This window comes from Rhinoderma darwinii, chromosome 13 (genome assembly GCF_050947455.1).
Source record: "Rhinoderma darwinii isolate aRhiDar2 chromosome 13, aRhiDar2.hap1, whole genome shotgun sequence".
NCBI classification, from domain to species: Eukaryota; Metazoa; Chordata; class Amphibia; order Anura; family Rhinodermatidae; genus Rhinoderma; species Rhinoderma darwinii.
In genome coordinates this window covers 29546362-29562757 of record NC_134699.1, presented here as the reverse complement: position 1 = coordinate 29562757, position 16396 = coordinate 29546362, and the positions used below count along the sequence as shown (strand labels likewise).

The window sequence follows — 16396 nt, the reverse complement described above, 5'->3', positions numbered from 1 at the left end:
TTAAAACGCCCGAATTACGTCCGTAAATAGGCCGTGTGAACATACCCTTAAGTGAGATGGGTGGGAGGACAATTAATTATTTTGCACTGGAGCCCTGGATCTTTAAGCAGTCGATAAGCCGTCATCCAAAATGTTACCACAATGGAAAGATCTCAGGGGGCTTTCCTAGACTGGCACCCCCAAATCATGATACCGTTATCACTGGCACACAGTCTTCTCAATCCTCTGTATGAATACAATGATATTGTAAGATCCTGCAATATATAGTGCCAACGATTACGCCATGACATCAAGATTGCTGGAGGCAAGAAGACCCCTTAAGATCCTTACATTGTGAGGCACCACACAAATATTGATCTATTTATTTCTTTAAGGGGGTAAACTTTAAAAACAACAACTGAATATATCGTTTTGCTTTGAGTTCTACTTTAAATGATCTATTATCTGACTTGTTTGAGCATCTGGTTATTTGCTAAGTATTTTTTTCCATACTTGACTTGTTGTTTTTTCAGCGTGAGAAATCATTTTATCGTTGACATGAAAGCCCCGGTTTTCCATTCATCGCCCGTTGTGCATTGACAGGAGGATGGAAACATACTGAGTGCTGAGTGTTAGTGACTGCGCTTATGTAATGGAACAGAAAAAGAAGCCCAGGGGGTGGAAATAACACAAAGCAACAATCCTACAACAGCCAGCAAATAAAGGTGGATACTCCGCTACCCTCTCCGAGGAACATGTTAGAAAAGACTAGAATTCTGTCGCTGAATGAATGTCGAGCTAGTTCCCATTTATATTAAGCTCTGGATGCCAATCAGTCAACAAAAACAGGTTTTCTGTAAATACATTGCATTCATTAATTTGCATTGATCCACAGTTACAGCCTGTGATATACTTCAGAGCTGCATTCACAATTCTGCAGACTTCAGAGCTTGAATTTCAAGAATTCCCAGTGGGTTTTAAATGGGCCTTATTAACAGGGATGCATTTAGGATTTAGTATGGTGTCCCTGCAGTCCTGCCGTTTTGTACTATATCGGACACCATACGATATTATAGGGAAAAATTTATAATATCCAGATCTTTGGCATAAGCAACAAGGCAAGAATTTCTTAGTGGACACATACACAGTTATACCTGCCAAACAGGAATGTGAGGACTGGAAAGGTGATCGAGAGGTAAGACGTCGTTCACATCTGTGTTAGAGGCTCCGTTTGGGGCATTCGCAGATCTGGCCGAGATTACCGAAAACATTAGCGCAGCATGCTGCCCTACGGAAAGCAGACGGAACATATTAACCCCTTCCCGATATTTGATGTATCCATACGCCAAAGTCGGATAGGGGAAGTATGGAACAGGCTCACGGAGTGAACCCGCTCCATACGATGCCGGTGTCAGCTGTATGTTACAGCCGACACTTCAGAGTAACAAGCGGCATTACGCTTGAGCGTGATCCCGCTTGTTTAACTCGTTAAATGCTGTGGACAATATCGACCGTAGCATTTAAATCGTTAGAAAGAGGGGGCGACCCCCTCTAGCAGCTCATCGCGCCCCCCCCCCGCAACACAATAGCGCGGGGGGGGGGGGGATGGTTGCTATAGCGGCCTGGCGGCATCTTGGTGCTCCCTTTGAGCGCTGCCTCCGGGCTTAATAGTTGCCTGTCAGAATCACTATATACTGCAATACATTAGTATTGCAGTATATCGTGCAAGCGATCTAACGATCGCTGGTTGAAGTCCCCTAGGGGGACTAATAAAAAAAATTGGTTAAATAAAGTTGTTTTTTTTATCTAAAAAAATAAATACAAATTAAAAGTTACATTAAAAAAACTTTTCCCATTTTCCCCCTAGAGCATAGTAAAAAAATAAATAAACATAATTGGTATCGCCGCGTCCATAAAAGTCTGAACTATTACAATATATCATTATTTAACCCGCACGGTGAACACCGTAAAAATAAAAATTGTAAACGCCAGAATCTCTATTTTTTGGTCACCTCATCTCCTACAAAAAATTAAATAAAAAGTGATCAAACCGTCGCATGTACACCAAAATGGTATTATTAAAAACTACAGCTCATTCCACAAAAAATAAGCCCTCATACCGCTTAATCGACGGAAAAATAAAAAAGTTATGGCTCTCGGAATTTGGCGACACAAAATAAAAAATTTTTTTCTTTTTTACACTTCGGTTTTTAATTGTAAAAGTAGAAAAATATAGAAAAAACTATATATATTTGATATCACCGTAGTCGTATTGACCCAGAGAATAAAGTTAACATGTAGTTTTGATTGCACAGTGAATTCTGTAAAAAGAAAGTGCAAAAAACAATGGAGAAATCGCTGTTTTTTTTCATTTTCTACCCCACAAATAATTTTTTTCCCATTTCCTAGTACATTATATGGCAAAATAAATGGTGGTACAAAAAACGACAACTCGTCCCGCAAAAATCAAGCCCTCATAGGGCTATATCGACGGAAAAATAAAGGAGTTATGGCTTTTTGAAGGTGGGGAGGAAAAAACGAAAATTTTAATCTGAAAGTTGTTTACGACGGGAAGGGGTTAAAGTCAATGGGTTCCGTCGGCCGCCGGTGGTATCCGTTGTCCAACGGAACCGGCGCTTCCGATTTTCCCTTGTTCTGCTCCTCCGACTAATATGTCAAACAACGTCCTCTAACGTCATCACTCCCCGCCCCCTTCCTGACTGTTTTTACATAGAAATCATTGCCAGATTCTCATTGGAAATATTTATTAAATATTTATTGGGCATTCTAAAGGAGCCCCATTGAATATCTTTGGACAAAATGCAAGTCAGACCTTATCAGGCACCATCAGCCCGACTTCACTAATGTTCTTGAGGCTGAATGGATGTGAATGTTTGCAGCAAGGGTGGGACACTTTCACTTAGCACCCAAGGCGGGGGTTAGAATACACCCCATCACCCTCGGTCCCTAAATAGCAGGATAGCTGATTGTGCCCTTCCCCCAATAGCGCCTACTCTGAAGACCTACCCCTTGGTCCTGCCTCTGGTCTATGTTCCTTATCTATAGTAAAGTCTAGGGGGACCTTATATCAATGCACATGGTTTTGGAATAAGACGTTATATAAGTCTATATATATATATAGATGTGGTGGTCAGATCTGTATATACTTTTGCTGATACATCAAGAATAGGTGGAACCAATGGTCGACTGAGCTGAGAGGGAAACTGGGCCACCTAGGCAATAAATGTCATGGGCCTCCTACTACCCACCATGATGACACTTGGGTTGGGTCAACAATTTGCCTTTGAGATACAATTATCAATTGCATTTTTTATTTTATTTTTTTGCATGTCCTGCATTCAAATATTGTGTGATGTAGCTGACCAAGGGGCCATGGCCTCGGGCCGTGGGTTCACAGGCGCTGCTGTAATGCCCGAATGGTCAGTCAGTTTTTAAGAAGATATCATAAGGAGACATAAGAGCAGGAATGATCTGTAATATATATATTTTTACCTGACTCCTTAATTTGCTATTTCTCAGATTCACCAGTTCATAAAATACAACGGATGTGCCGATTATTCTCAATTCGCGAAATGCTTTCGAAACGACAAAACAATTTGTTCATCTTTTGCTCAAGAACACTAGAGGAGGGGGTATTTATATGTGATCTGGGGAACTAATGACATTTCCAGGCAGATAAATGAATTTACTTTCCTGGACATGTTAACTCTTCCGATAATAGAGAACCGATTATTGTTGTAACTTTACAACAAACCAGTGCGCGGTCCCTTTAATTGCTAGGAACAAGGAAGTGGTTACGCGTCACTTCTCCATGGCAACCGACATCTGTCAGCGTTCTAGAGCTGACGTCAGCAGTCAGAATTCTAATATGGCGGCCTAGTTCCAGCAAGCGACAGACACATCGCCATGTCCGCCGATGAGCTGTCACTGTCTGATGGGGAGCCGTTCACCAGGGAGCGCTGGGCTCCGGTCGGAGCGGTGGCGGATGAAGCAGACGGGCCCGGCGGGAAGTCAGGGGGCGGCTGCGGGGATGGAGAGAGGGCTGGCCGCCTACGCTCCGGCTCCATGTCGCTGGAGATGGGGGAGAAGCTGCAGCGGCTGGAGGAGGAGCAGGATCTGCTGAACTCGTCCCTGCTCGCCCTCACATCGCACTTCGCTCAGGTTCAGTTCCGACTCAAGCAGATCGTGCGGGCGGAGGGGACGGAGAAGGAGCGGCTGCTGGCAGAGCTGGAAGATTTCGCCTTCAAGGGCTGTCCATACGTGCAGGGAGGCAGCGGGATACACGGGCAGCCGGGCCAGGATGAGTCGGTGAGTGCTGCAGGCAGGGGGCCGGAACGATTTGGCCACGATCAGACAATTGTAACGATATCTAAACGATTCCATCCTACTGCATCAAATCTAAATCATTTGTTACTATGGAATACATTTCCATAAGTTAGAAACGATCTTTTTAGCTTAATGATCAATTTTCCACTTGGAATTACTGATCTACCTACAACTCATGTGATCAGCGCACTTTTTGTAAATTTACCAGCCCCCATAATCCTATTTGGAGGCTTTTCAGTGCATGCTGTCAGCACCCCCTGATTTACGTCCTTTGACAGTAAGGCTGGGTTCACACACACACTATTTACGGACGTAATTTGGCAGTTTCAACCTCTAATTACGTCCGAAAATACGGCTCCAATGCGCCGGCAAACATCTGCCCATGCATTCTGTGCCGATGGTCATGTTTTTTACGTGCCGCTGTCAAAAGACGGTGCGTAAAAAAGACGCCCGCGTCAAAGAAGTGCATGTCACTTCTTGGGACGTAATTGGATCCGTTTTCCATTGACTCCATAGAAAAACAGCTCCAATTACGTCCGTAATGGACGCTGCGAAAAACGCCGGCAACATGCAATTACGTCTGAAATTCAGGAGCTGTTTTCTCCTGAAAACAGCTCCGTAATTTCAGGCGTATCTGACGTGTACGTGTGAACATACCCTAAGGCCGGATTCACACGAGGGTGTTCGGTCGTGATATACGGACTGTATGTTGGCCGCATTTCCCGGACTGAGCACTCTTCAGGGGGCCGGGCTCCTATGATCATAGTTATTTATGATGCTAGAAGTCCCGGCCTCGCTGCAGGACAACTGTCCCGTACTGAAAACACGATCACAGTACGGGGGTGAGTATCTGCTAGTTTTTTATGTTATGCCACCCACTGCCCAGCTGCTGATTTAGAAAAGTCCCGTCTTAGACATTGATGGCATATCCTAAGTATACGCCATCAATGTCCAATAGATGCGGGTCCCACACCTGGGACCCGCTCCTATCTTTAGAATGAGGACCCCTGACCCGCCTCCTACCTTGTCTCACTGTCGCTGCTCCCAGACCACTGTTTGACGAGGCGCTGAAAGTACGGAAACAATCGAGGTCACAGACACTGCGTAGCTCTGCGAGCTTGACTGTTTTCATACTCCCGACCCATGTCTGATAGTGGCCGTGGAGCAGCGAGAGCGGGACAAGGTAGGACGGGGGGTTGGGGGACCCCGTTCTAGAGATAGGCATGGGACCCACATCTATCGGACATTTATGGCATATCCTGTGGAAATGCCCTAAATGGGTAAGATTGGAAAACCTTTAAAGAAGTTATCCTGGACTTTTCTAAATCGGCAGTGGATGGCACAATATAAAGAACTAGCAGAAAAAGATCCCTTTAAGGCCTCATGCACACGACCGTAAAAACACCCGTTATTGCGGGTCGTAATTACGACCCGCAATAACGGGCTCATAGACTTCTGTTACCCACGGGTACCTTCCCGTTTTCTCACGGGAAGGTGCCCGTGCCGTTAAAAAAATAGAACATGTTCTATTCTATTTTACGGGCCGTGTTGCTATACTTTATAATGACAGCACGGCTCGCAAAAGCGGCCAGCTGCCCGTGGCCGGCCGTGCCCGCCCGTGCTCGTAATTACAAGTCGTAATTACGAGCACGGTCGTGTGCATGAGGCCTAAAGGGTATGTTCATACGCAGAGTTTTCAGGCGTATCTCTGGGCGTATACGCCTCCAAAATGCGCCTGGAAAAACGCTAGCTAAACGCCTACAAACATCTGACCATTGAATTCAATGGGAAAAACGGCGTTTAATTCAGATGGGGCGTTTTTTTACGTTGCGATTTTAAATAAACGGTGCGTAAAAAGGAGTATGCCACTACTTGAGACGTTTTTGGAGCTTGTCAGTGGAAAAACGGCTCCAAAAAACGTTTTCGCCTACAAAAACGGCTGAAAATTAGTGGCTGTTTTCCCTTGAAAACAGCTCCTTCCTTTTTCAGCCATTTTTGATTTTGCGTGTGAACGTACGTACCCTAAGTGTTGTTTCCCTGCAGCGCCACCACCGGGGAAATCCAGCATTACCGTGCCCATTCACATCAATGTGCTGTCCGTATAATGCAGGACAGGAAAGGTCCTCCAGAGCGAGAGACGTACTTTGTAACTGCTCTCCACTCTGGCCAAGAGGTGAGCGTCCTGAACAGAGGACCCCTCTCTATAAACCCAGAATTCCTCCATAGCGTATATGGAAATGGCTTTTCTAAACTGGACAACCCCTTTAAAGTGGAGCTCCACCTTTTGAAGCTGCTTTGCAGAACAGTTTAGGGAATTGCATAAATTCTCTAGATTGTTCCCTTTATCTACTTGAATAATCCCGTGATTCTTCTCCAGCAGATTACAGGCTGTCACTGGTCCCCAGGATGCAGTCTATAAAATATGACATGTAGGCTATTCACTTAGTAATTCCATTGCACATCAGTGATTACAAATACGATAGGTCAGCGGGGTAAGTGACGTGGAGCCTCCATCCTGCACGTGGCTCCGCTTTTTATTATTAGGAACACAAGCTGGGATTACACGCTACTATATGGTGTGTGACTAGGGCATAGTAGACAGGGGTCCCCTGTTTTGGAACCCGCTCTATGAACCAGTGCGGAGACCCAGTAACAAATAACAGATCTTACTCTGGCTGATCTGGCCTGATCGTGTATTACATGGACGACTATTCAGCTGATAGTTGGGGAATTCTGAAGCCAAACCCGTGGCGATCAGCTGATCACAGATCCGGCTTTGATCGTGAAAGGGCTCTTCATGAGACCACCGTTTTTATAAATCTTACTAAAATAGCTAGAATAGGGCCAGTCAGGCCAGTATACTCCTCACTTCAACAAGGAAAGCTCCACCTAAAATTGGAATTTCATGTTTGTATAATGTCACACCCCTGTGTAACGCGGCACTCGGGCATGTGGCTGTACCTGTCGTTTTAGCAGCTGATCATAGACGGTCTGACTGCGGGTTCTCCCATCTGGGAAACCCCATTCTCTATGCGGATATGAGCTGACGGAGGTGAAGTCCTGATCCTGGTCCACCTTCATTTTAAAGGACCTTTAGGGCAGGAACACACTAAGCGGAAACACTGCAGACTTTCCGCAACAGATTTAATTGCGGATAATCTGCAGCGTTCTACAGTAGCAGCAGAATTAATGAGATTAAACAAATCTCATCCACACACAATAGAAAAAAACAAGCTATTTTTTATTTGAAATTAATAAAAAAAAAAACAACTTCTACTTACCCCTGCCGTAGTCCTAGCGATGCGGTCCTCTATTCTAAGCGCAGCCCGACCTCCTGGGATGGCGTTTCATCACATGTGACTGCTGCAGCCAATCAAAGGCTGCAGCGGTCACATGAACTACAGCGTCATCCCAGGAGGCCGGGTTACGCTCAGAAGCAGCGCGTCACCATCACTACGGCTGGGGAAAGTATTAACTTCTTTTTTTTGCAGCAGCAGCAGCAGCAGCAGACATGCTGCCCGAAAACTGCACCACAACTTGGTGCGGTTTTTCGGACGGAATTCCCTGCAGCTGCCTGTGCGGATACGCTATGTAGTTTTACGCAGCGCATCCGCCTAGCGTTTTCCTACCTGTAGGGTTCATTCAGGAGATGTGATGAGGTTTAGTTGCATTCACACACGGCAGATTTTGTTGCAGATATTTTTTTTCATCACTTTCATTCATCTTGATGAAACTTTCAGAAATCGCCACATTCAGATGAATGGAACTGATTGTCAGTCACTGAAATCTCTTCAACTAAATCTGCCGCGTGTAAATTCACCCTAAGGCGTTGTTCACACGGTGCAGATTTTGCATGTATTTTTTTTTACGCCAAAACCAGACTTGGATCCAGGAGAGGAGACCGTTTAAGGCCTTTCTTTATATATTTCTTCTGTTTAGGTTCCATTCCTGATTTTGGCTCTTAAAATACAATAAAAATCTGTGCACATCTGCACTGTGTGAACAAGTTCTAATGGTGACATCGTTTGTCCTTCCCTGTTACAGACCGGCACAGGGACAGACCCCAGGAAAACTCCACATAGCTCGGCTTCCTGGGCCCTTCTGCGGCTTTTTCATCAAAATCGATCCTAATACAAAGGACAACAGGAACCTTCCCTAGGGAAATGTTTGGGGATGTTTCCCTCCTTTTTTTGTACTCGGATCCTTTCTCAGGAATGTGCGCCGTTCTCCGTATTTCCTGTACTGTTTTGAGGCCTGCGGCGGTACAATCTGTCGCTACGGAGTAATACAAACAACACACCCGGCTGTATTATCAACAGGTAAAACCAGTCGTACTTCTACGTATGGCCAATAATAAACGCTTCTCTTTTCCATTTCTTTCTAATGCCCCCCCCCCCCCCCCCGTGCAGGATCTGGTAAGTGTCACGCTTGTCGTGTTGTGATGTCTCTATCATGTATCAAATCTAAAGTCACACAAACCATAAAGTTATGTTTCCTTCCCGATCCATCATTACATTATTATTTTTTTTTAAATAGAAAAAATTGAGTTTACTTGTTTGCCCATCCCCCACAATTGGACCCTCATCGCCTGCACTTAGCGGCATCATGATCCACCACATCCAGAACCCTTCGGAGGGACCTGCCAATTCTCCTGACATCTGTTTTAGCTAATACTTACATTCTCTATAAAATAACAATTCTTTTTGTTTGGTTGTTCCTCTGTTATACCTCCTGGAAATGTATGAATAAATTGACATCTGGGTGTCACCAATCCCCTTGTCAATAGGGTGGGTCCTTACACAGTGTCAGGATTGATTGGACAGTCAGAGACATGCCGCAAATGACAAGAGGAATAATAACAACCAATTGTCCATTTATTGATACATTTTCAAGAGGAATAACAGAGGAATTGCACAATGCTGAATTTTTAAGGAAAGATGCTTTAGCATTGTTATTGTAGAGGCAATGTCAGCGTTTGCTAAAGGTGGCCATACACATACACACTCATTCAGTCGATGGCTATTCCTCCCTACTTCCCGATAGACATGCACGTTCGGCTCGACCGAGTAGGCATGTGTTTTCTTTCGGAAGAGGGGTTTAACCTCTGCCAGACTACTTTATCTCCTGCGGGAACAAAGAATCGGGTGTTGAAATCCAACATGCGGGATCCTTCTTTTTTCCGACATCTGCCGTGGGTGGAGAGTCGGGACACCGCCATACACATTAGATAATTGGCGGGTCCTGCCAAAATTGGTGGCTTTGTCTGTCATCTAATGTGAATGGGCATCTTAAAACAGATCGGTAAGGGGAGCTGACAGGTTCTCCTTGACATTTCTTTCTATTCTTGCTGTCCCTTAGTTGTAATTAAAAATCTTTTGCTACAGTCAATCCTTTGTATTGTAATTTTGCCCCCGTATCACATAATATCCTTCTTTTTTATTCTGTAGAGCGAATGGGAGAAGAGGGAGCGTATTGAGGCGCAGAGGAAGAAGCAGCGAGAACTCATCGTACAACTCAAGACCCAGCTGGATGATTTGGAGACATTTGCTTACCAGGAGGGAAATTATGACTCTCTACCCCAATCTATGGTCATGGAGAGACAACGGGTAAGCGGTTCTCCAGATACTATAAGAAGACCTATAAAATAATAAGCCTTGTGTAAAGGGAATTTCCACATATTACGATAATGGCTCGTAGCGCCAAATAGAGGGACCACCATACACACCCAAGACCCTAAAATCAATGTGTAGCGGTCTAATGGTATTTCTTATTTAGCTGCGTCTCCGTCTATTAAAGTGCTGTAGCCGAGAGAGATCATGTCCTGCGACCCTGCGGTCCGGATTCTTCCTTTTTCATTGGGCAAGCCTCTTATTTGACACTCGAGATGGGACGGATAGTGGACACAAGGGCGCTAATGTGCCCGCTAGTACAATATCCATAGGGCGCCTTAACATTGCCCCAATCTAATAGGAGCAGGTCTATACCTATATTACAATAATATACAAGATTTCTTCCTCCTTCAGGTGATCATCGATGAGTTAATAAAGAAACTGGATGTCAACTTAAATGACGATATCGGCTGCTTGTCCCCTGAAGAACTGCGCCAGAGAGTGGACGCCGCCATTGCTCAGATTGTCAATCCAGCGCGGGTGAAAGAACAGCTAGTGGATCAACTGAAAACCCAGATCCGAGACCTCGAAATGTTTATACAATTCATTCAAGGTCAGAATGGGGGGGGGGGGGGGCTGTGTATAAATTCATAAAAAACGTCAATTTACATGAACAAACTCATACTGTTAATAACTTACATGTATGAGGGGCTCTTGCTATCGTATTGCATTCCCCTCTCTCATGTCCCATAGACTGGGACTTCCAGTGATCTCAAGAACAGGGGTGCAGATCTCACCTGTAGATATTCTGCATTAAAGTCTATATGACATGCGGAAACGGTCGAGTCGGCACTTTTGGTTGTTTCTGTACTTCCCATAGGCTTTATTTGGAGGTAACTACTCGTGCACAACAATTTCCACGCCAGGTAAACTGATCTGTCATAAATGGTAAATGTAGGAATACCCCTTTAAGAAATTATGTCAGAGCTGAGCTGTGTGTTCTGAGCCAATCAGTAGTCTTCCCCTGACCGCATCTAGTCTCTTGCGCACACACAGAGAGATACTGCAGCTGCATCCCCCTCCTCCATGTTTTCTGTAATTCACTGTTAAAGACTCTGTTCACATGTACATTCTGGAGCCTGTTTATAACGGAAGCCACAATGCCGTGACAGATCCGTCACATGATGGACACCAGTGTGTTTACAATGTGGTTTGTCTGGTTCTGCCTGAGTGTTCATCATTTTGACAGGGAAAAAAGCGTTGCATGCAGAATCTGCGATGGCTCTACCTCCAACGCAGATGTGAACATAGCCTTACACTAGTCTGATTGTTTAGAATTTATTTGACTGAGGTTTCTGAACATTTACAAGAATGACCCTTCAAATAGGATATATTAAAGTTGAAAGAGTTATTTTCCCATGTATTAGTTATCCATGTAGTAAAAAACATAATGTAAACATTCAAATGAAGTACTGGAGCAGTGTAAGGGGGAGTTCACACAGAGTTTTGTTACAAGTTTTTTTTATGCGGAAACCGCATCGCAAAACGTGCCGAAAATGCCTCCCATTGATTTCAATGGGAGGCGGAGGCGTTTTTTTCCCGCGAGCGGAAAAACCGGTTCGTGGGAAAAAGAAGGGACATGCCCTATGTTTGGGTGTTTACGCCTCTGACCTCCCATTGACATCAATAGGAGGCAGAGAAAGCGTATTTCGCGGCGTGCAAGCAGAGTAAAATCTGCCTCAAAATTCCAAACTGATTTTCCTCCTGCAAAAAACTGTTTGAACCCAGCCTAAGGGTTAATGATTCACGTGGGTTTGATGTGTTGCTGGGCGGACCTTTTGTTACGTACGGCCACAATGCTGGCCATATTTATTTTTAAGATACTTTGATCGCATACAGTGTGAGTCAGGATTTCTGTATCAAAGATAAGACCATGAAAAAAAAAACTAAGTCTACGGGCCATTGATTGAATTCAGTGGCCCCACCAGATCCTCCGGAGGAAAAGCCCCCCTTTGCATTGCTCTCCTCTAGATGGGTGACCCTAATTGGGAGACTAATAATAGGGCATTTTTCAAGTGACCGTCTTTACCATAAAACCCCTTTTTGCTTTCAAAGTAAATATCACATATGAAAGAATCTTGGTTTTCCATAGAACCTAGTAATGGATCCACGGGAAGAGCGGTCTTTTTTTTTTTTCAGTACGAATGGTAATGTGATTTCAGTATCTCCAAAGAGACATGACATAAAAGTCGGTGAGACGGTTACAAATTTTAGCCAAAACCGAGCCATGGAATGTGGAGACCTTTTACTCTCTCCGTGCTGTTCCCGGCGTGATGTCAGAGCTGTGTTATGATTTCTCAGTCATTCAGATGTCTTGTCCTCCTCCGAACAACATGTAGTCTCTTACATATAGATACTGCAGCTGCATCCCCCCCCTTCTCCCTGTTTTTTAAAAACTTGCAGTAGGAGTTCCATTGAATGGAGAAGAAATGTAGCGGCTTCTAGATTGGTATACTTAAATAAAGGCTCTTTTCTCTTTTGTATAGATGAAATTGGTAGCCCATCTGAGAATCCAAGTGGAGGAGCAACTGGACACACCCCAAGTTCCGGGCCAAATGCACGGACTAATGGTGAGCATACTGGTTTAGTTACATTTATTTTCTGTTTGTTTTATTATTTAAATAGAAGTTGTCAGTATGGTAAACAGTAAAGGGGTCGTGGCACTGAAGGAGTGGTGTGGCCCCTCCACTCCGCTGAATGGTGAGGTCTACCGGGTGTCAGACCTCCACCAATCTGATATTGATGGCGTAGCGCGGATCACCGTACCACAGTGTGAAGGCAGTCCTATACTTCGTGCCTCTTCGTCGTAAATCTCAATATTGAAGAAATGTTAAAATGAACCTTATAAATGGCTTTTGTCTTCTGTCTCGACAGTGAGTCCAGAACAGGCAAAGCAAATACGAGCGACCGGACTACATCTCTTGCGTCGTGCCCTGGCCGTCCTGCAGATCTTCGCAATGAGTCAGTTTGGCTGTGGTGCAAGTCATGTCCCTCAAAACCTCTGGAATCAAGATGAAAGCAATAGAGACTTCACTCCACTTATTAAGAAGTTAGAAACCTCTGCGGAGAAGGTGAAGCAGCTGGCACTGCACCAGCAGCCTCAGGATCACGTCATCAGCTATGCCAGTATGCAGGATATTGCCCTAGTAGGAAAAGATGAGCTGACGGTGGCTGTAAGGAAAGATCTAGCAATGGCTATCCGGGACCTCATGTCACATGGTCTTTATTCCGCATCGCAAGGAATGAGTTTGGTCTTGGCACCCATTGCCTGCCTGATACCGGTCTTCGCGGCCTCACCTCCTTCTATGCACCCCTGGGAAGTTTTTGTTAAGTACTACAATGAGAAGAATGGAAAGGCATTTGTTGAATCTCCTGCCCGCAAGCTCTCGCAATCCTTTTCCCTCCCCGTCTCAGGAAGTAATAAGGTGACCCCAAAGCAGAGCCTCCTCTCTGCTATTCACACCGTCTTAACAGAACATGACCCATTCAAGCGTAGTGCGGACTCCGAGTTCAAGGCGCTGATCTGCATGGCACTAAATGAGCAGCGACTTGTATCATGGCTCAACCTCATCTGCAAGTCAGGGGTGTTGATACAATCGCACTACCAACCTTGGAGTTACATGGCGAGCAGCGGCTTCGAAAGTGCCCTGAACATTCTCAGCCGTCTCAGCAATCTAAAGTTCAACCTGCCTGTAGACCTCGCTGTGCGGCAACTCAAGAACATAAAGGATGCTTTTTGATGCTACCTTGTGAATGGGAGTCCCATTTGTACATATCGCTAATCATTTCAGGTGTCCGTAGAGGATCGGGCTTTGTTTGCTCCCCATTCTCTTCTGTATCTGCCACTTTAAGGGGAGAAGAAGGATGACGAGGTCCATGTGGTCCTAAAGCTTTGAGGAGACCTATCAAGCACAATTACTAGTCCTCCATAAATGATCCGGTGACATAAGATTCCAAAAAATAGCAATTTATTTTATTCTGTTTATATGTATATTAAATCTAGTATATATAATATGTAACTACTACAAAGTATGTTCCCATTTCTGAGGATCTGCAATTACTCGTGACACTACTGCCATCATAGACTTGTGGTTGTGGGTATTCTGCTTTATAGCTCTACACAGAGGTAGATATATAGAGAATTCAAATATGTTACTGTTTTAGTACACTGTGATCCTAAGGAAGACTGGTCCTGAAGTGAACCTCCGCCTCAGAGTCCCTATTATATTGGAGAATTGCTTTATCCGCGCCTCCCTTATATGTATCTGTTACATAGCGGGAGATGCTGATGTCTGTGGGGCATCTATACTGAATAGCGCTGTTAACAGTATCCTCTATAGTGCGAATGGAGGGATGAGCCTGTTGTGTTCTGCTGATGGGTATTACAACAGACATTCTGCTCCTCTCCATTCAAATACAGGCTGCCTAAAACAGCACCTGTATACCGCCGACAGCGCTGGTTCCATTGTTACCTGAACTGCCCTCTCTCTTTTAAAATGATTGTCCACGATTACTAAAACATGGCTGCTTTATTCCAGAAACAGCGCCAATCCTGCTTATGGGTTGTATCTGGAATTGCAGCTCAACTCCTTTTGAAGTGAATGCGGCTGAGCTGCAATACTACCCAAACCGTGTGATGCTGTTTTTTGTTTTTGTTTTTTGGAACAAAGCAGCCTTGTTTTGTTTGTTTTTTTAATTCTGCACAGCCCTTTAAGGCTAGAGCTCCATGGTAATACTGCATTGCACACAAGTCTTGGTAAAATCATGGCATTACCACGTTGAGACTTCAAAGGTTGCAAGCAACCATGTTGGCGTTACAAAAAAAATTAACCATGTCATGTTTTATGCAATAGTCACTTAAAACTCTTGTCATAGGGAAACGTTGAGGATGAGTGGTGGTCCCACAATCTTACCGAGGGGGTGATTCTAGTAACAGAAGTATTTTATATTCGTATAATGGTTCCAAAAATGCCACTTTTTGAACATTATGATTGCTCACCAAAGATGGATATATATATATAAATACAAAGTTATAGGACACTCTCGTATGGTTTAATGAAAATCGCTATTGTCCTATTTGTAAAGCAGGTTTGGGCAGAACCAGGGGGAAGGTTCAATATGTCCATTTCTGTTGTGTAAGGTCTGTGTGTATCTTTAGAAGCACATCTGTATGGTTGTTTGGTTATAATGGATGTCTGTCGTGTAAAGCCGTCTGTATCCGGTACTTATAGCCAGTTATTATAAAATATTCTATTTTTATAACCTATTTGGAATATGCCAATAAAAAAAAATTATTACTTTCGAACGTTGAAGGGGTTTTCACAAAATAGAAAGTGATAGGGTGGTCCCATGATGAGGGTCCTAGTTGAGCACTGCTGCCCCTTTATAGTTTTGGCAGGTGAAATGCCAAAGGTACCACAGTCCTTTCATTCTCAGGAGTTCTGACCCCAACAGATCAGAATGGTGTGGCGTATCCTAGCGATATGCCTTTAAATGACAAGATGGGCACACCCTATAGGCCGTTCTGCATATTTCTCCCGTCGCCACTCACTACTCAATGTATTGGGATTGCACATAACTTGTAACCCTTCATGTTCCTGCCGGTTTTGCCCCTTGCCATTGCATTTCGATGATGCCGTTTCTTCTTCTGATTCCTGATTAGGAAGGATGTAAACAAGCTTGTGTAGCGTGGAGAGGCAGTCTACTGTAATGCAGACAGAACTTCTATACACATGGCTGTAGACGGTGGTCACCTAGAAAGGAAATCAAACAAAGTCTACAAATACGTGACACTAATCATACTATATGTATGCGGTTTGGCCTTCATTTGGCTTTCCTGGTATTGAAATCTTAAACCATTCTACATACAAAGGGAAATCATTTAAGAACGGACTAGTCTACTGTCATTGGGATTCCCCCATATTTTGGATACACTACACTTTTTGGGGTATTTATTAATATGGTTTGAAAGGCAATAGCGTGTAACGATCCACATCCGATACCGGTGTAGTATGAATGGGAAGATCGTGTTTGCTATGGGATGAAGCACTTTATTGCTTACACGTCATATTAATCCTATATGCCTAAAAATCTCATATTGCTGTATGACTGAACAGATCTCCAGGGATCTCATGTATAAAGGTGTACATTTTAGTCAAGTCCTTTCTCTGCTGATGGTGCCATGTCATGTGTGGAATTTGTCTTTGACACTGTTTTTGTTGGTCTGTATAAAATCCTTATATTTATGTGGATTTGGTGTCATCGTCTCATGGAAATAAAATGCTGCTAGTTTTCAAATGAGATCATGGGAGGTGTATTTTTTTTATAAAATAAAGTACGAAAAAACAGATTGGAAACATGGTTTATTGGGGGAAAAAAACCAAAAACAAGAAGTATTGGGT

At 44.0% G+C, this 16396-nt stretch overlaps 3 protein-coding genes across 3 annotated transcripts in view; 2 read left to right on the top strand and 1 right to left on the bottom strand.

Annotated features, from left to right (window-relative positions):
• Positions 1 to 16396, bottom strand: part of AARSD1 (alanyl-tRNA synthetase domain containing 1) — a 76408-nt gene that overhangs the window by 30368 nt on the left and 29644 nt on the right. The gene's annotated exons all lie outside the window — the stretch shown is intronic.
• The window catches only part of RPL27 (ribosomal protein L27), a 397834-nt gene that overhangs the window by 372358 nt on the left and 9080 nt on the right, over positions 1 to 16396 (top strand). The window lies entirely within an intron of this gene.
• RUNDC1 (RUN domain containing 1) lies at positions 3835 to 16292 on the top strand. Its single transcript, XM_075846604.1, has 5 exons — positions 3835 to 4308; positions 9774 to 9932; positions 10350 to 10548; positions 12482 to 12565; positions 12870 to 16292. The coding sequence occupies exons 1-5, from the start codon at positions 3907 to 3909 to the stop codon at positions 13733 to 13735; spliced, it is 1710 nt and encodes a 569-aa protein (XP_075702719.1). The 5' UTR covers positions 3835 to 3906; the 3' UTR covers positions 13736 to 16292.